General features: G+C 38.0%; 1 protein-coding gene across 1 annotated transcript; it reads left to right on the top strand.

Annotated features, from left to right (window-relative positions):
- The first annotated feature begins 46 nt into the window (after nucleotides 1-46).
- ap1s1 (adaptor related protein complex 1 subunit sigma 1) lies at nucleotides 47-20212 on the top strand. The gene is made up of 5 exons (XM_041779419.1): nucleotides 47-201; nucleotides 6149-6327; nucleotides 12709-12817; nucleotides 12893-13030; nucleotides 14562-20212. Exons 1-5 carry the CDS (start codon nucleotides 199-201, stop codon nucleotides 14607-14609), a joined length of 477 nt encoding a protein of 158 aa, XP_041635353.1. The 5' UTR covers nucleotides 47-198; the 3' UTR covers nucleotides 14610-20212.
- The last annotated feature ends 1039 nt before the right edge of the window (nucleotides 20213-21251 follow it).

Here is a 21251-nt window from a genome sequence, read left to right as displayed (position 1 = left end):
GCACTTCTGCTCTTGTGCGCATGCTCCGTGAGCAAAGGCGGAAGCTCTATGCAGCAGTGTCCCGTGTAGTTCAGTGACACAGACATGACTGTTAGCTGTTAGCCGTTAGCTGTAGGTGTAGGTGTTTGAGTAGGAGCGGAGGTGTGGAAGTTCTCTCCGGTTAGACCGTCGCGTTAATCAAACAAAGGAACCGTCATCATGGTGAGTGACTATCCGCCTCTCCGTCCGGTTAAATACACAGCAGCTAGCAGCTAAGCTAATGCTAACAAGGTGTATGGTTTCAGGAAGTCACCTGCGCTACCTTCACCTGGCCTCCGTCAACCCCGTTAGCATGTTAGCTAACAGACCGAGTAATAGGAAAAAGGGGACTATTCTGAGGGGGTTGCTGATCTAATATGATCGATATATTTTTGATATTCAGGAGCTAACTGCTAATGCTTACCAGAGTCAGACAGGTAGGCTGAGAGTTACACCTGGACTAGAAACTTCCTGCTCCCAGGTAAAGGGTTAAACCCAGGTGATAGTCTGTGTCAACAAGGGAGGAGACTGTTAGCTGTCTGTACTTGTTTAAACTGTAAGTGTTTATACTTGCTGGATTAATTAATCATTAAATCAACAGAACACCTGGTGAGTACATTATTACAGTAATAAAGTAGCTAATACAGAAATACGAAACATCTGGATCAAGTCATTATTACAGTAACAGTTAATTATTACATAACTAAAGAACACCTGGATTAATTAATCATTACAATAACCGAACACCTTGATCAATAAATTGTAATAGAAAGGAATTAGTTGATTATTACATAAATATTAAAATAAATACATTTGAAACACCTGGATCAATTCACTTAAACAGTTATAGAACACCTGGAATCACTAGTACAGTGATGAATTAGTTGATTCTAACATAAATATAGCACACCTGCATGATTTAATCATTATAGTAATAAAACACAGTACACAAAATATGACATGAGAAAATACCACATGGCATGATAAAATATGACACGCTACTACATGATTTTACATGACATCATATAACATGAGACAGTATGATGGAACAATACAACATGACGATGCGATATGGCATGACACAATGTGACAGAACGAGATGTGACAACACACAGCGACATGGCATGACACGATACGACATTAATAAGACATGCTGCGAGATGGCATGACACAATACCTGATGAGACATATGATATGACATGACATGATATGACACACTAGTGGAATAACTAGTGGCCCCACAATATGATACTATCTCGATACTTGGGTCACGATTCAATATTATTGCAGTTTCAAACATTTTGCAACACATTGAGTATTGCGATACCATATACTGATCTATACCATTTTTTTAAACTGTTAGCTGATTTAGCTTTAGTCTTGCCCTCATGTTTGTTGAATTTCCACAGTATTTTATTTTCATGTAGCACTTCTTGCAAACCTTGTGTCATGTCCATCTCATTCATGCCCTGCTTAATTAATAATAATAATAATAAACTTTATTTGTATAGCACCTTTAAAAACAGAGGTTTAAAAAGTGATTGCATTCCTAATGTCCTTCCCGTCGTGCTGCCATGTTTGTTGTACTAATTTTCTCCTGCTCTATGATGGTCACCTCACAAAAAATTGTCCAAATAGTTGATTTTATTATTCTGTTATCATAGACTTCAGTTCATGTTAGCAATTCATTTAAAAAAAAAAAAAAAAAAGATACTTGGTGGACGAGATGACAAAATATCGCAATACTATGCTGCATCGATTCTTTTCTCCTACCCCTAAACATGACATGACACAGTACCACATATCTTGATATTACATGGTGTGATACTACATGACTCTACACCGCGTTCCACATTATTATGCAAATGATATTTTTCTCTGATTTTCCTAAATATTAATGCAAATGACAGTCAGAATATTTTTCAAGTCATCAGCCATTAGAGCATAATTCAAATGTTTTTGAACAAACTTCATAATGACAAAAATTATTTTTTAAAAAATAAAAACCTCAAAATGCACTGTTCCACATTATTAAGTACAACAGCTTTTTAAAACATTTTATAGGTTGTAAAGAACTGAAAATGGTCACTTGTAGAAATTGCAGCATCAGGGGGTCATATTTACTGAAATCAAATCTATTTCAATTAAAAACATCTTAACAGGACAAGTTCCATGTTAACGTAGGAGCCCTTCTTTGATATCAACTTCACTATTCTTGCATCCATTGAACTTGTGAGTTTTAGGAGAGTTTCTACTAGAATTTTCTTTGCAGGATGTCAGAATATCCTCCCAGAGCTGCTGTTTTGATGTGAACTGCCTCCCACCCTCATAGATCTTTAGCTTGAAGATGCTCCAAAGGTCCTCAATAGGGTTGAGGTCAGGAGAGGATAGGGGCCACACCATGAGTTTCTCTCCTTTTATGCCCATAGCAGCCAATGACACAGAGGTATTCTTTGCAGCATGAGATGGTGTATTGTCATGCACGAAGAAAATTTTGCTACAGAAGGAACTGCTCTTTTTTTTTTTTTTTCCATGGAAGAAAGTGGTCAGTCAGAAACTATATACTTTGCCGAGGTCATTTTCACACCTTCAGGGACCCTAAAGGGGCCTATCAGCTCTCTCCTCATGATTCCTCATGACTCCGCCCCCTCCTTGTTGACGTCCCGGCCTCATTGGGACATGGTGGCCATCCACCAACCATCCACTACTCCTCCATCTGGACCATCCAGGGTTGCACGGCATTCATCAGTCAACAAGACTGTTTGAAAATGAGTCTTAATGTATTTCTGGGCTCACTGCAACCATTTCTGCTTGTGAGCACTGGTTAGGGGTGGCTGAATAGTAGGTTTATGCACGACTGCAAGCCTCTGGAGGATCTACACCTTGAGGTTGGTGGGACTCCAGAGGCACCAGCAGCTTCAAATACCTGTTTGCTGCTTTGTAATGGCATTTTAGCATCTGCTCTCTTAATCTGATGTATTTGTCCATCAGAAACCTTCCTCATTATGTCTTTATCTGCACAAACCCGTCTGTGCTCTGAATCACCCACAAATTTCTTCACAGTACGATGATCATGCTTAATTTTTCCTGAAATATCAAATGTTTTCATTCCTTGTCCAAGGCATTACACTATTTGACACTTTTCAGCAGCAGAGAGATCCTTTTTCTTTCCCATATTGCTGAAACCTGTGGCCTGCTTAATAATGTGGAACATGTGGAAAAGTGCATTTTAAGGTTTTTATTTAAAAAAAAAAAGTTATCATTATGAAGTTTGTTCAAAAACATTTGAATTATACTGTAACTGTTGATGACTTGAAAAATATTATGACTGTCATTTGCATTTATATTTAGAAAATCAGAGAAAAACGTCGTTTGCATAATAATGTGGAACGCGGTGTACATGTCTATACGAGATTCGTAGAGTTTTAGTCTGGACCAACAGACCCATCTTGCCAGCTTAAGTCTTCTTTATGTTTTCTCATTTCTTAAAACTCTAAATCCAGGCTGTTCAATTGGAGGCTCTGGGGCTAGGCCAGGCTGCCAAGGTCATTCTCAGTGGCCCTTTACTCGTGCTTAATGGTGATCTACCCAAATTCTTTTAATAAAATAAAGTAAGTTCATTATGATCATTGGTCACGTTTATTTCCTAATTAGTTTTTCTGCTTCACACTGTTGCCGTGTGTGTGTTTTTTCTCCATGTGATCTTCTCAGTGTTGAATTTCAGCACTTGGAGAAATGCTCTTGCAAAAACATAATAAATTAAGCCAGACAAAACAAAAAGTACATACTGAGAACAGAGGGAATAGATGGAAAAGTTTGAGATTTTTTTTCATTTTGTGCAGGTCTATATTTTAGCTCTGCAATGAATGCATGTTGGTATGCAAGGAAATGGGCCAAGAATGCATTTTAGATAATCTCATGCTAACTTTGACACCATTCATCTCTGATTTTTGCCCCTAAGACTTTGGTGCTGACCAAGTTGAGAGCAAAGACGTTGCATTTGGGCTTGTACAGAGAAAGAGAGCACTAAATCAGCGTCACTGCTAGTGGGATGAATTTTAGGCAACAAGAAAAAGAACTTTGAAGTTTAGGTTTGAACTCCATTTATAGATACTGGTATTGCTACTGGTATTGGCTAAATAACAGCTTGTTGTTTACTAAAAAAAACAACAACATTATGCATTTATATTAAGTCATAACAGAAATCATCCCAGTTTTGTGAAGCCTTCATCTCGTAACTTGCATCTCAGGGAAATGATTCATTATGAGTAACCATACCTGTGCACACCTACAGGGTGGTTCAAACCCAAAAAACAGCACACTGAATCATCTCAGTCTAATGAGAATAAAACCATGATTTAGTGCCACATTCACAGCCTTTTTCTCTCTAAAACCCTGTCAGCAGCAGCAGAGATGTTTGTTGTCCATGCAGACGGTGGGATTTCTCCCTGGATGCAGCAGCTGTAGCACTAAAACAATGAACTTTTCCCTGCACTGAACCAGTCTGAGTGTTTGAAATAGGACAGTATTTATATCCTGCTGCAGTAAATCAAACAGGATTTAAACCTCCCACACTGTGTCTCTGTCACACTCAGAGCGGCTCTGCTAACACTCACATGTAAGTAAACACGGCTGGAGATGGTGTTGTTGTGTTAGAGCTGTGATCCTCCCTACTCTGTGGTCATGGTCTCATAGTGTTTGTATGTGGGTACAGCTGTAGACTAGTTAATCTTGAATGGTTGTTTAGTTAATCCTTTTTGATTGTTAAGCTTCAGATGAAGACGTCGGTGCATGTGAGGAGAAACTATCACACCAAACTGCACATAGAAATCTGATCGGTAAAGACAACATTGATGAATAATTTGCCATTGTGGTGGATTTAATCCTGCATGTTTCTTTGTCTCTCTTGGTATTTGTATTTGTTCCGAGCAGTCACGGTTTGGTTTATGCAGTCGTACGACAAAAACGTTTGAGTGGAAAAAGACGCACAGCAGAATTAACACCGAGATGGGAAATTGACCACCCGCCAAACATGCTTTAGTACTATATGGAGTGAATTTGCTCACCCTACCAGTGATGGCGGTTGGTAAAAGTAGCGTAACAGTTTAGACAATCCGAACAACAGCCCATACATCTTATCTGTTGCTCTCTTACCGTGGCTTAGTATCTGTACATGCTGATAAGAATGAATGGGGGCCAGTAAGCCACCAGCTAAGAGGTTAGTGCTGCTTCTTTAACAGCTTTTCCCCCTCGTTGTCATACACATGCTACACATGAGGGGACTGTATATTCATTTATCAAATTAACTGGCACGGGATTTACATGTCAGTTAAATGAATTACCCATCATTTTTACGAACACAGGCTTGAAATCCTGGTCTATAGTGCTCTTTTAAACGGTAATGAACCTCCTGCCACTAGAGGCCGCTCTAGCTTCAGGTAATGGCCACTGCTTTCTTGTTGGTGGAAATCAGTTTCACCAACTTTTCCAAAAGTTGCCAACAAAGGACAGTCAACATCAGGTAAACATTGTTAGTTATGTGTTCTAAATATTTAAAATATGTCTGTAAGATTTTAATTTAGGCCAAAACCCTGAGATATTAAAGTTTTTTTTGTCATAACAGGAAATGAATGAGAACAAACTAACTTTTCATGAACTTGAAGCAGTTAAGACAGACTTTTTAAATTGATGTTGCAACAACCACTGGACTGGTTGTTGCTGTTTTACTCTTACAGTTGTGCTTTCATGAAGTTATCTGAAAATTCCTGGGTTTGTTTCTTCTTTTGAGGCTAAACTCCATTTATCAAACTTTGATTGCAACAGCTCGTCAAACAGCAAACACTTCTCAGACAGGAGAGGAGTGATCGAGGGTTTAACAGGCTGCAGGAGTTCAACCAGAGTTTAACCACGCAGCGTGTAAGACGACATGTTTACTGAAACCACAGCTCATAATGGCGAAGAGACTTTGAATAACCGGTACAGGAAGGTTTAAAGGAGTTTGGTGTGATATTCTCTGCTATGCTCTTTGTATTTATCTACATTTTTTTTTGTAGGAGTGAAAATTAAATGTGTAAAATGCTGAAAATTAAGGAATGAATGCAGTTCTGATGCTTTCCCTGTGTTTCTGCAGATGCGTTTCATGCTGTTGTTCAGCCGGCAGGGGAAGCTGCGGCTGCAGAAATGGTACACGGCGACCGCTGAGCGCGACAAAAAGAAGATGGTCCGCGAGCTGATGCAGATTGTGCTCGCTCGGAAACCAAAGATGTGCAGCTTCCTGGAGTGGAGGGACCTCAAGATCGTCTACAAACGGTAAAAATACACTATAAGTTCTGATGATCATTACTGCACAAAACCTACGGCGCTACGCCATTCATGAAGCCTCTTATCACTGGTATAATGGAGAGCACGTTAACCACGGAACAGCTAATCAGACAGTGAGCTCATGAGCTCCATCTTTATGCCTCCATGTGGACAGGAGCCCAGGGCTGCAGAGGCTATGTTTATGTCTAGGGTCATTTTTTATAAAAAAACCCAAGTCTGACTCATTTTAAGGTATAATGAAATATTGTGTAATTTAGGATCTCTTTGTTTAGGAAGAAGAAATTACATTGAATTACACTGAAGTCAAGCAAACTCTGACTTTGATCTCAGAATTCTGACTTAAATCTTATAATCCTGACTTTAATCCCAGACCTCTGACTTTAATCTCAAAATTGTGACTTTAATCTCAGAGGCTCCCTCTTGATCCCACAGCTCACTGAAATAATGGAGACCTGATCATTTGGCACATGTGTTGTTAAACCCTCAGATGCTGTAAAATAACCAACCTAAAAGTGTCAGTAGGCATAAAAACCAATAAAAATAATATATATTAATTTTTGTACTTTTTTTTTGCATTAATTTTTAAAACCAAAATCAAACTTGATTAGAAATATCAAATTGTAATTACTTTTGAGGAATTAAACCCAGTTTAAATGTAAAATCTCTGATGTTTGAAACATGAAAACACAAAAAATGAAATATTCCTTAAATAACATGAAAATCTGACCTCCTTAAAAGGGGTTACCACAGCCTTCAATATGTAAATAATGAGCAACAAATTTTATTTTATATGCCAGGGTTTTTCATGCATATTAGATTAAGAGGCGGTTGCCTCCAGCAAATTATGTGCCACCTCCAGGTGTCAAAGATCGGATGTCATGAAAAACTGTATTTTCTGACAAGCATTACAGCAGGTGAATGATATTTTTATCTGAAATTATGGTATTACGCCAGTTGGGCGCCACTTGGCCCAGGAGTTGCTGCCAAAACTGCCAAAGAAGAAGAAAAGAACCATGAGTTTCCTAAATTTCCTAGATTGTCTTTGGATCAACACAGCGTGGATGAACGCTGCGCCAGACACACCGCGCTCAGTGTGTGTGAGCTAAAGACACACAAAATAGAGGAGACTTTTAGCTTTAAGGATAAATACAGGGCTTTGTCATCTCTACATTTCTCACTCCACTTAATGCTGTAGAATAGGCGTATGACAGCGCACTGTCCTTACATGCATGCACTCCCACTGTTTCTGTCTGCCACGTGTGCGCGGGCTGGTTAGCCTGCGTTTATACATCAGTAATGTCCTTTAATTTAAATGATTAAGCCACCGTGTGTCATTATTAAGACTGAGCGTCAATCAGACGTATCACTGAACAGGAAATATGGATTAGTATTGACAGTTAGTAGGTTTAAAACATGATCAAAACCTGTGCACGCATGAACCTGTCTAATAAGGCAGAGAGAACGAGAGAAGAGGTCAGGGAAATGATGTGAAGCAACAGCTGAACTGACCGGTCACTGATTGTATGTTTTTGTTAGATATTTTATGTTTCCTCCAGGCAGAAGCTGCAGTAAACTTCTCAGTTCCACTGGTTTTATCTATCAAAAATATAAGCAGCGAGAGATAAACAAAATGTTGATCCTCTGAACTTAAGCCAGAAAATCACATTAAATATTACTTATATTATTTACATATTATTATAGATAATTTATTATAATAGATAGTTAATGAATAATATAATAACAAACTTAAACACAATACCAGCATCATTAAAGGAATAAGGGTGAAATGAAATAAAGGGTGTGACAGACAACTTTCTGGTGGAAATTAGTTTCAGTTAAAATCAGAGATGATTATGTCAGTTATTGTGGACATAAAATTAAACATTCATTGAAGAAAGACTTTAAAAGCTTTTGGATGTTAATAACAGCTTTTTAGGCGCAACACTTGTATCATTAAAACCTTTATCAGGTCAGACTAGGAAACCGTTCAAAATTAAAGCACAAACTTATGAATGTAATGTACTAATGTAATTACCTTTAAAATGTACAAAATTTTCTCCCAAGGGAGCATGCCCCCTACCCCCTTAAAAAGGTCGGGGTACGCATGATCAGAATGGTACCACCACTGCCTCAATGTGAGCCAGGAAAAACCCTGTATGCATTTTTATTGTTTTAGGTTTTAAGATTTTAATAAATTGTCACAATAGTGCCCCCTCTAGAAAACCAGCACAATGCAAGTAGTTTTCTCTCATGCCAAATATGGTAAAATGGCCGACATTTGGTGACAAACAGGAAAAACTGTAAATTTGAAGCAATGACTCCAGAATGAAAGCCTAATATCATAAATGTATTTTTTTTAACTGTGATGGCTGGAGGATCAAAAATTGTGGTTTTAATGGGACACTTTGGTCACTAACAGCCTCAGTGGGTACTAAAAGAATACGTAGAATGTTATTGACTTGTTACAGGGTCTGATATTAAAATTTGAAAATTATACTGAAAAATAAAACACATATGCCGTTAGCCTTAAGACAGTCAAAACACCCTCTAAGGGTTTACAAGATAAGCAGGAGTTTCTCTGCTATTTTTGATCTTTTTAGTAGAAAAATGCTCAATATTTGGTGTCTAGGAACTCTAAATTGCCCGTAGGTGTGAGTGTGGCTGCTTGTTTGTCTCAATTTGTCAGTCTGTTTTTGGCTGGTGATCATTCCAGTCATCCCGTCCAGTGACAGCTGGGATCTGCAGTGTAGGTAATGGTAGCACAATCAGAATAAGGGCTCATCTTTGAATCTGAAATGGAAATAGCCCTACTCCATGACATGTAAAAAGGATACTAAAAACTGGATCAAAATCTGGTTACTTAAGTCTATGTAAACACAATCATTGTTTTGTAAAGAGCTGATTTCTTTGCAGCAGTGAAAGCTTACATATATGACTGTATTACAGCAGCAGATTTCCTCTGCAGTGTTTCTGCCTCTTACCTCAGCTCTCCTCTAACACACAGTTAAACTTCCTCTGTGTCCGTGTGCGTGGGTGCTGAGAAGAGTGAGGTTTTCTTGTAGGCGTAAAGGGAGAAACCCAGCTTTCCTCCCTCATTGATCCAGCCACTCTCTCACTCTCGGGGCTCATTACTGCAGGATGCAGAGGTGGACAAACAGCAGCCACAGAGAAGCAGCCTCTGTCTGTGAGTGGGTGGTGATCACTGAGGGATTTCCTGCAGAGGAGATGAGCTGAGGGATCTCTGCATTGTAACGGGAGTTCTGCTGTTCATCACTGAGCTCATGTTTTCATTGAATTAGATAAATAAGCGCGTAAACCTGCTGGGACATGCACAGTAATTAATCAGCACTGCTGCAGATATAGCGCCACCACATCGGTGTAATACTGCAATTTCAGTTCAAAATGACATCCACTTGACATCCAGTGCAGTTCTCATGACGTCATAGCTTTGAAAGCTGAAGGTGGCACGAAATTTGCTGGAGGCGGCCACCTCGTGATTTAATATGCAGGAATAATCCCTGAATCGTTGATGGGTTCAGTCGAACTTTATGGTCACCAGTGAGTGAGATCAACCAACAATGGTATGATTATCAATGAGGGATTGGGTGCCAATATGATCAATAAATGGGAGATCAGTCAGTATGATCATTGTTGGGGAGATCAGCTGGTACGATCTTCAATGGTTGAGATCAGTTAATGCGATTGTCAGAGCAGGAGATCTGTCGATTTAATTGTTCTTAGGGAGATCAGTCAGTATGATTGTCAATGCTTGAAATCAGCTGATGCGAGGGAGGGAGAAATCAGTCAAAACAATCGTCAGTTGCTGAGATCAGTTGAAACAATCGTTGATGGGAGGGAGCAATTAAAGATACAATTGTAGCTAGTGGGTTCAGTCAATATGATCATAGATGAGTGAGATCAGTCATTACAGTCGTAGATGAGAGGGATCAGTTGATACGATCATAGATGAAGATTAAGATCAGTCAATACGATTGCAGATAAGTAAGATCAGTTGATACAGTCGTAGATGACGGGGATCAGGCGATATGTTTGCCGATGGTTGAGATCAGCCAAAGTGATCTTAAATGTGCAAGATCATTTGATACGATGGTAATGGGTGAGATCAGATGGTTGCTTCAACAAATGGTGGGTTTAGTTGATAAAATCGTTGATAGGTTTAATTCAGTTGATACATCTGTCAATGGGTGAGATCAACTGATTAATTTAATGACAGGTGAACTATACAGTCATTAATGGGTTATATAAGCTGATACAGGTCGATAGGTGTGATCATCCACTAGTATCGTTGATAGGTTAAAGCCGACTTGATCGTCAATTGATGTGATCTGCCGATAATGACCATCAATGCCTGAAATCAGCCAATACAATCTTCAATAGGCAAGGTCAGTCAGTTTCACCGTCTGTGTGTGAGATGAGTCAATTTAAGAGTTGATGCAAGTGTTGATAGGTGAAATCAATCAATAGGATCATTGATGCTGAGAACAGCTGATACGATTATCAACAATGGGATCAGTTGATACAACTGTTGATTGGTAAGATCGGCGATAGTTGAGATCAGACGATGCTAGTGTTTTAGTACTCGAGATTAGTCTTGGTCTCGAGACCACATTGTGAAGGTCTTGGTCTTGTCTTGGACTCGAGAGCATTTTTACTCAGTCTTGTCTCGGTCTTGGACTGGCCAGACTCGGGATTTTGCATCAAGACCGGTCGAGACCAGCACTGATCTGCTATTCTTTGACTTCAGTAATGTGATAATAATGAGAAGCACTTGCTAAAACAACAAATGGCTTCAATTCATGTTTAATTTCACCCCCCATTCCCATGATGACTGCAGCCTTCCCTCAATGACTGAGGGACACCCCCCCGCACACAAGCAGGAGTGAAAGGTGGAAGGCGACAGAGGACGAGACTGTGAGCTAGGAGAGCCCGAGACAGTTGTATTCTTCATGTGCGCAGATAAAAACTAAAAAGTGCTCCCAAACTTTACAACAAGTCCTGTTTGTTAAGAATATTAACCCGGTGTAGAAATCAGTGCCAGAATCGACAGAATTGAAGTTAATCTAGCGAACTTTACGAACTGAAAGACAAAAAATATGGTGCCTTCAGGTAACCTCAGTAAATTAGACGACTGTATCTTATATAATATGATATGTTCAAATGTCTCATAAAAGATAGGAAAATTTAGTTTTTACAGGACACATCAATAAATGCAGCTTTGAATATGATATAGTATGAATTTGATATTGAGGGATACAGAATAGATGTTACAGACTGAATAATGACATTCTAGCTCAAACACAACTCAGTTCTTATTACTTCCATTGTAATTATTTATCCACATTTTGTCTTTACCCCATTCTATAGAAAAGTATCGTTAGTGGTATCAATAATGACTCGGATCAATAAGGAGTATTGATAACAGTATCAGTTTAAGTAAAAATTAACAATCCCCATCCCTCATCATAATGAGACCACACCGTGCACGTTTTGGTCACAATATGCTACAGTCTCTTGTGTTTCTTAAATACAACCAAGCTCTTCTTCAAATCTTCATTTCCCATTAAAAGAAATGGGACTTTTGAGGACATGTTTGGTGGTCTTTAGCAACCATACCTCTGTTTGTTTGCTGATGATGGTGAGCTTGGATATCTGAGTGTTTTTTACTGTTTTTTTTCCTAGGCTGGGCATATGATATTATTTTCATCTGAACTGTTCCTGATTATTTAATGTTGCAATTTAACTTAAAACAGCTGCTGTCAGCTCATTGGTTGTTCTGACTTCTTGGAAATCTTTTTGAGTGCCTTATGTGTCAGACACCTGCATAAACTCAGACATCAGTTCATCTTATTTCTAGTCAGAAATACCTTTAAACACTTACTTTAGGCCTCATTCCCCTTACAAATCTAGAAAAACATCTCAATTTTCAGATTTTTCAGATAATTCAGTGGCTTTTAAATACATACAAAGATTTAATTTTTACAAGAAGTAAGTTGAAAAAAAAATAAGGTTTGAGATTTTACATGTTGTGCTTTGGCAGACACCTTGTTTATATCTGCCAGATTTATTAAAAAGAAAACTAAAATTAAAAAGAGAACACTCTTTAACCGTTCAACCTTGGCATGCTTTTTTAAAACTGATTTTTATGGTCTTGGTCTCGGATAGTGTGGTCTTGAGTACAACACTAGCAGATGCCAATACTGATCATCGATGAGTAAGATTGGCTGGTGATTATGCCATTAATGAGCGATATCAGGCAATAACAATAACAATAACAATCAGTTGATACCAATCATAGGGTTAAATGTCAATAATTATATTAATATGTGTTTTGTTGTGTATATTTTCCAGGTACGCCAGTCTGTATTTCTGTTGTGCAATCGAGGAGCAGGACAACGAGCTGATCACTCTGGAGGTGATCCATCGCTTCGTGGAGCTTCTGGATAAATACTTTGGCAGCGTGAGTTTAAACCTGAAAGTTATACAATCTCTTGATCATGAATAAAAAGGTTTACCTGAGCGTACCTGTGTGCAGGTGTGTGAGCTGGACATCATCTTTAACTTTGAAAAGGCCTACTTCATTCTGGATGAGTTCCTGATGGGAGGAGAGATCCAGGACACGTCCAAGAAGAGCGTCCTTAAAGCCATTGAACAAGCTGACCTGCTGCAGGAGGTAAACCCTGAACCTTAGAACTTTTAGTGCCAGGAATCACTTTAAATAAAGGGACTAAACATGAAACAGTGATCTAAAGACTCACAAAGACTGGATATTCAAAAAACAATGTCTGTTTTCAAATCCACGCTGTGACAGTGCTGAGTTTGTGTCCTGTGTCTCTGATATGTTATCCTCCAGAGACCTGAGCTTTAGTTTCTAATGTATTTTAAGTTTCTTCATCTTCTTTGGGATCAGTAGGATTTGATCAGTTTAAAAGCTCAGCCTTGTCTTTGAACAGGAAGTAGTTCAGACCAAAAATGTCTGTGAAAATTCTTACAAGTACCCCTAAATTTCTTCAAGTTCTTCCCATTCCCCTTCAGTGAAACTTTATTGTATAGCCTGACATTCCAATCAAAATCAACCCAAAAAATTCATTTGAATTCCTGAACATTTCCCGGAAATTTCAAAGCAAACCTCCCTAAATCTTCTTACCAAATTCTGAAAAATGACATTCCCCTAATTTACGTGAAAAAACTTTTAATTTTTATAATTTCTTTATAATAATATTTTTAAAGTAAATCCAAGCCAAATTTGAAATCAAATATCCTAAAATGTCCAAATTAATTTTCAGTTTTTTATTGGAAATTCCTGAAAAACATGAAACAAATTCCTAAAAATTCTCATGTAAATTTCCATGAAAGACAGTCACATGCTCAAAATTTTCCAAACCAAATTTCCCAAATTTTCAAGGCAAAATTCCCCTAAATATTATCATGAAATTCCCCCAAAATTACAATAACATATCCTAAAATTTCCTGAAAATTCCCCGAAACGTTCAAACAAATTCTTCAAAGTTTCAAATGAAATGTCCTAAATCTTCCAGACAAATGTTCAAAATTTACATGAAGTTACTTACACAAATTTCCCACAAAACATCAAATAAAATTCCCAAACATTTCCCAATACATTGCCTGAAATTTATTGAACATACTTGTAAAAATTCACAGCACATTTCCCCCCAAAATGCCAATGAAACTTTAAAAAAAATACAAACATCCTCAAAAGTTTCATGAAAATATTTGAAGATTTCCAAGAAAATTCCCCAAATTTTCAGAGCAAAAACCCCATTACTTTTCTTATTAAATTCCCCCAAATTCTATTAATGTGATGGGAAATTCCACCAAACATCCAAAAAAATTCCTCAAAATTCCCATAAAAATTATTTTGAATTATTTTAAAGGGCAACCCCTGATCCAAATTTTCCCAACGTTCCAAGCAATTTACTAAAACTTCAGTGGGAATTCTGGACAATTATCTGTAAAATCGTAACAGCAGAAATTACTCTGTTTTAGGAAAACTAAATTGTAAAGTCCTCATATGTGCATGTGGGCTCTAAGAAGGTTCAATTCTAAAAGGATTTTGGGGGCACTGGACCCCAGGTTGGGAATCTGGACCTTGGGTTGGAGACCAGAGTCCTACTCCAAACCTTTTGCGCCCCTTTAAACCGGAGTCCTCCAGTCCGACCTGACTCTGTTTTCTTGTGTTCCAGGAGGACGAGTCTCCCCGCAGCGTGCTGGAAGAGATGGGTTTGGCGTAGCTCCGAGCAGCGGCAGGTTTTTGTTGGACTATGGACACTGAGGGGGCGGGATCAGAGGAAAGGGTGCGGGGCCATCGGAGAGAGGCCACAGGGCTTGATCTGGATTCACAGCGCTGGTTCTGTGACGGCGTCTCTGAGGACTGAAGGGGAGGAGACTCGGCGAAGAGGAGGAACTTGAAAAGACGAGCCCCATTTGTTTGTGTGATCTGAGCGTGTGCAGTCTGAATGTGTGATCTGAGTGTGTGCAGTCTGAGCATGTGTGATCTGTCTTTAAAGGGCGAGTCTGGCGTTTTCTGATCAGACTGTCAGATCAGATTATTGAGGTTGTAGCGGTCTGAACTCGGACTGAGATCTGCGCTGTGATTGGGTGAATCGGTCTGATTTTATTCTTTATTTATTTCTGTTTCCAGCGAGTTAAATGATGAGACAGAAACATTCATGTGGATCCATCTCTGAGCTGACTGGTCCTCACTGAGGTCAAAAATACTAAAAAGAAAAAAAAAACTCAAATGAAATATTACATTTTGGAAACGTGCATATGTTGGGGACTACTTTCAGCAGCGGATGAATCCTTATCAGACTGTGATAAACACATGGTACTTAGTATACAGTTTTATAGTTGTTTGTTAGGGTTTAAACTGAATATTTAATAATATAACGAATATATAGACTATCTGCTGACATTTAGAGTATATTTATCTGTTTATTAAATCATGTGTACGCTGGTTTGGCCATCAGTCCTATTTGTTATTTAAAAAATGATATTTATCAACTAAAAGAACTCAGTATGGGTCCTTATATCAGAATCAGAATGTTTTCTTTAGTGTACATTTGAGCTTTGGTTGCTGCAGCCTTACTTGAAATTTATTTAGTTTTATTTAGGCATGTTTGTTTTGTACCATCCCTGAGCATCATCGCTCCCTGACTTATTGCAGATTAAGCACGATAATTGTCAACATGCCATTGCAAATATGGCAGAGTGGCTAGCTCACTTGGCTTATATGTGGAGTTTTTGCAACTCCATGCAGACTGGCCCTATGTGAAACCGTCATTGCCCCAAACATAATAACTGGCTCTTCCACCCTTGGCAGCAAAGACTGCAAGCAAGTGTTTGTGATAACTGTCAATGAGTCTTTCAATCAGAAGTTACAGAACTGTTTTAATTCAGCCTTTTATAAGCTTTGGTGACATCATCCTTCTTAAGCCTATTAAAGGATCACATCATCAAAGACTGAATGTTTGTAAAGCTGGGAATGTTGGGGGCTTTTCCCTCCATTTTAGTGACATAGTAGGCCATAGTTGCCCACTCTTGGTACAACAACCCACCAGTTGAGAACCATAAGGTTAGACTGAAACTGGGCCAAAACTGGCCTGCATGCAGATGGCAAGGATGGAATGTTTGCAAGCTTCAAAGGAAGACATCATCTTCAAAGGCAAAGAAAGGAATGTTTTTAAGGCTTAAAAAGCATGATATCAATAAAGGTAATGGATGGAATGTTGGTGAAGACCGGTAGGTTTGGGGCTTTTACCCTCAGTTTTGGTTTTGTTCCGAATAGTCGGCCATAGTGGGTGACTTTTCGGGGCAAGGACATAGGGGGTTCCTTGCCAACTATTTGACTTGTTTGCCTGCTGACTACCCTATGCAGCCCCTAGAATTAATTCTACAGCTATTGAGTGCCTGGTACTCAAACTTGTTTGTGTTCACATCTCCTGCAGACTGTACTCAAGTCCACTTGAGTTGTTCCTTAGACCACTTCTTCAAGTGGACTTAGGCACCGTGCCCAAGCATGGTATGCTTGTGTTCAAACTGACCAAATGAACTGGACCTTAGGGATCAACTGTACTCAGATCTGAGCCTGTATCTCTGATGTGAAAGCACCCTCAATCCTTGAACCATACATTAAGAACTGCCTCTACAGCTCTTCTCTCTGTACACGTGCACAGTTAGATTTAAATATCCTGCAGACCGTGCCCAAGACCACCTCTCAAAGGAGACTTGAACATGGTTCCTGAGTCCATTACGCTTGTGTTCAAATGAACTAGACTTCTGAGTCAGTTGTGCTCAGATCCAGGCTGGGTCCCTGATTTGAATCGCCTTAAAAGTTCCTAAATTTTGAATACCATTCTTCAGAATCAAATTTTAAGTCCAATTCCAGAGTTTTCCAAATAAAACAGTGACAAAGTGAGACTTGAGGTACAGAGATGTTAACAAACCAGTACAATCTTTGATCATTAACTTTATCTGCCTTGTATCAACATATCAGCCGCCTTACATAGAAGTTTTTCTGTAGCGCTGTCATTTTTTTCTCTTTGCGTTCTTTTTTGCAGCCTTGATTTTCTCTCATTTAAAAAAAAACGTTCCTAGCCTTTACATCATGTCCTAACATTATGCTATGTGAACTGTGTGGAATTCAACTCTTTTTTAAGAATCACACATTGTGATAACCTTAGAAGATAATCCTCCTGCTCTGAAGGTTCATTATTAACCCATTAAGCCATCATTAAACCTTACATTTGTTTAAAACTCCATCATAACAGATAGGATTGAAGGCGATGGCTGAAACAGCAGACACATCTATTTTCTGCTTCTAAATGTTTCTCTTCATCCTGATATTTCTCACTATATTATATTTAAAGTACACTTCCTGTTTCATGGCGTTTTCTCTGAAATCACTGCTGTCCTGTAGATGAGCTCAGCTCTGAAATGTGAATAATGAACCAAAGGTGTTTGATCCTGGTTGGTTAAATCTGACAAACTTTGAAAAACCACAGCGGCTGCAGACAGAAATAGATCGATCACGTGTACATCTACTTCCTGCTTGCTTTGACAAGGTCCAGCTTTCTTTAGTGCTTTTCTTAACCTGCACTGGGAAGTATTGAATGTATGAAGAGGTTTGGTGGTTCATACCTTAGCATTTACAGTTTGGTTTGGTCCTTTATCGTAGTATCATGGTTTTATTCATTAGTGGAACAAGGGTTTTTCTTACTACTTTCACTCAGTTTCACTTTACAATCGGAGAGTAATCAGACTGATTACTGAGGTTCTAAGGTAGGTTACACTGAAATTTCGTCAAAGATGTCAAGAGATTGAGGCTGCGTAAACTGTGCAGTTTGTTAGTTCACACTGAGACAGAATCATTTATGACACCCGACCATAGCGAACAATTTATGTGCTTATGTTGTCCCAGTGAAGTTGGGACAGACTGTGACAAATGTCAGTCATGTTTCCTTTGAAAATGTCTCATAGACGGAGGTTGAAGACACATGTGTTGTTGTTTTTATGCTTCATACAGCTCCAACTTCACCCATACCATCTCTAAGACAGAAACAGAATCACCAGCTAGCAGCACAACTAGCAGCAGAAAGTATATTTAGCTGGAGGTCTACAGGTAGGCATTTTTTCTTGCTACTTTAATTACCTTATTATAGGGAAGGAACATCAAAAAAGCATGTCTTACAGTTTACAACAGTCATGTGACCAAAATATCAAAAATCTCATAAATATATCAGGCCAGTCAGGACTAGCTTGCTGGCCATTGTGTCCCCCTGTACACTGGACGACAAATGGCACACAATCAGGCTGAAAGTAGTACTCACTCAAACAGCCGACAACTCACTTGATAACAACTGACTTCTCACTTAAAAACAGCCAGCTACTCAAAACCAGCCAACTACTCAATAACAGCCAACTACTTGCTTGATAACAGTTGACTACTCACTTAAAACAGCCAACTACTCACTTGCTAACAGCTGATTACACACTTAAAAACAGCCGGCTACTCAATAACAGCCAACTACTCACTTGATAGCAGCTGATATTCACTTAAAAACAGCCGACTACTCACTTAAAAACAGCTGACTACTCACTTGATAACTGCTTACTACTCAATAGCAGGCAACTACTCAATAACAGCCAATTACTCAGTAACAGCCAACTACTCGCTTGATAACAGCTGACTACTCTCTCAAAAACAACTGATTTCTTTTCTTCCTGTCAATGACTCAATTAAAGAGTTTGATTAAAAGTTCTGACCTACTTTTCCCTGTTTATTTAGATCATTTTCAACAATATACAAACTAAGTAAAAGATAGTTTATATTAACAAAAGTCTGCCTTCTTCACTGCAGACTTGGTGGTAGAAAGACAATGGTTAGATAAATAGGGGAATGACCTTGGACCAAGGGAGCCACAGGCTGGTGCCACTCTTGTCTAGAACATCAGCCTCTGTAGTCATAATCGCTAGGCTCCCATTTGTCTTCCATTTCTCGCCTACATTTCTCGTTTTCTTTGTCATGGCTGTCTGTTGATGACATGTCACAAAGTCAGAGATGTTGTCTGATATTGACAAACTTTTCCTCACAGCACCGCCTTTATCACTCTCCTTTACTGCCAACATTTGATTTGTTTACATCTGTGACTTTTGCACATGTAGAATGCTCTGATTGGTCAATGTCACTGAAGTGATGGAACTAATCATAGAAGACGAAGTTAAAGCAGACATGCTAGACTTCCTATTGGAAGCTTGTGAGGCATCCCAGATGTGGCCTTGATTGTCGTTCACTATGTTATTCTTCACGGGATAAAAGCATCGCTTATCAGAGCTGAAGAGTCCTGAAAGTCTACGACAGCTGGATCAGGATATGATTGAGGTTTAAGGACCAGCATAGAGCATGAATACTAAAGTCATGGAATAGAAAGGTTTCTTCTTTAAAATCGATCTGACTTTGCATTGAGATAAGACACAGTAAAACTGGCTGATGGAGTCGTTTATTTGTACAGATGGAGAGCTTGTAGGTGAACAAGAGACTGTTCCAGAAGCTAGTGGTCTCAGTGATAGTCTGGTCTAGAGAAAGGGCTCGGTGAGTGATTTAATGATTGTATTTAACCCTAGAGAGTCATCAGAGTGGGACTATGACTGTTCGGGACTGAAAACAGGAGAACCTGAGATGTAGATGAGGTTTGAGACGTGTTTGGATGGTGGTTTAATGAGGTTGGTTGTTTTAGTTTCATTTTTATTGCCTGATTACTATTTTCTGCCTTGTCTGAACTTTGAACTTTGATGGTACCTTAAAAAGCTGATCTGGATTGAGTCGTTCTAGTTGAGGCTGGCTGCTCCACAGAGACAGACAGTTTGACTTATTATAGTGAACTCTGAATAAACAGGAAGTGGTCAGCCTCTAGGAGCAGGGAGCTGGGTTAGATACGATTCTGGCAAGCCACAAAGACGGACGCAGGCTAACCTAAAAACCTAAAAAAAAAAGCTATTTTTTTAAGCTTCCTCCTCATGCTCTTTATAGGACTGACTGAAGCCTTCATGCTGACCTTTGACTTCTGATTTCTTCTGTTTTTCTTCTCTTTTTTTGATCATCTCTGTGATACGATATTGGTTTTATTCTGCTGTTAATTCATATAAGTCAGAACTATGATAATTTAAATCCTGATAACTTTATTCTTTTTGTTAAGTTTAATAAAGTTCTGATGAATAGCAATCTGTAACAGGCCCTCGACCACGAGAGTGGCGGATGGCTATGTAATGATGTACGGCTAAAGGGACTCAATGTGTGAATGTCATTTTATAAAGAAATAAAGCGTTTGAAGCTAAAGTACTCTGTCTAATCCTCTTTATTTACTGTCACTGACTCTGATCATTTAAATGAGAGATTTCCTGGCGATAATTTTGATTAAGGAGGCAGAAATTTGAGAGGAAAACAAGAAATCTGCAACATGGCACAAACATCAACCAGTAAAATCATGAGCTTGTCTCTGCAAAATTAACCATTTTTAATTTCAAAGGTTAAAATTTCATAAACCTTGAATTGAACACTATATTTTTTTTTATATTTAAGACCTTGTGATGAAACATATGCCACTATTTTCTTGTAAATTTAGGACTTCTTAACCTCATTACTTTTCATGTTCAATCTCAACCACTAACTTCATAATTTAGTTAATTTATGAATTTATAATCTCAAGAATTTGACAATTATTTCATAAATGCACAACTCTATAATCCCAAGACTTAATGACAACTTTATTATAATCAGACTTTTAAATATAAATGTACAACTTTAAAATCTTGTAAATGTAGAAGTACTGTTTATATCAAACCTATAATCTTAAAATTTTGTAAATTTCCATCTTTTAATTTTTTGTCTTTAACACTTAAAAAATTTGTAAATGTGTTACTTTCCCTTTTTTATTTGTAACTTTAAAAAATGATTTATGACATCAAAATTATGTAAATCAAAATCTCCAAAATTGTTTCAATTCATAACTTATTGTTTTTCAAGTCATGTCTTTAAAATTTTGATAATTTATGACTTTTATTTTTTTTTAATCTACGACTTACAAAATGTATGACTAAAACATTTTGTACATTTACAACTCTAAAAAAAAAATAATTTATTTCTCTTTTTTTGTTCATGACTTTTAAATTTTGGAAATTTATGACTTAAAATTGTTTATATGTTTCAACTTAAAAAAAAATCAAAATGCACAACTTTATATTTTGTAAATGTATGACTTTTGAATATTTTAAATCAACATAAATTTTTAAATGAACAACTCAAAATTTTTGTAAAGTAACAATTTTAAAATTTTGTTAATTTACATCTTAAAGTTTTCACATTTACAACTTTATAT

This window comes from Cheilinus undulatus, linkage group 22 (genome assembly GCF_018320785.1).
Source record: "Cheilinus undulatus linkage group 22, ASM1832078v1, whole genome shotgun sequence".
NCBI classification, from domain to species: domain Eukaryota; kingdom Metazoa; phylum Chordata; class Actinopteri; order Labriformes; family Labridae; genus Cheilinus; species Cheilinus undulatus.
This window is presented reverse-complemented; position numbering and strand designations above follow the sequence as displayed.

Bases quoted from the DNA above. Each gene is read 5' to 3' on its own strand.
- ap1s1 (XM_041779419.1), top strand. The intron at 6,328-12,708 runs GTAAAAATACAC...TATATTTTCCAG, and splicing joins CTCAAGATCGTCTACAAACG to GTACGCCAGTCTGTATTTCT. The intron at 13,031-14,561 runs GTAAACCCTGAA...CTTGTGTTCCAG, and splicing joins AAGCTGACCTGCTGCAGGAG to GAGGACGAGTCTCCCCGCAG.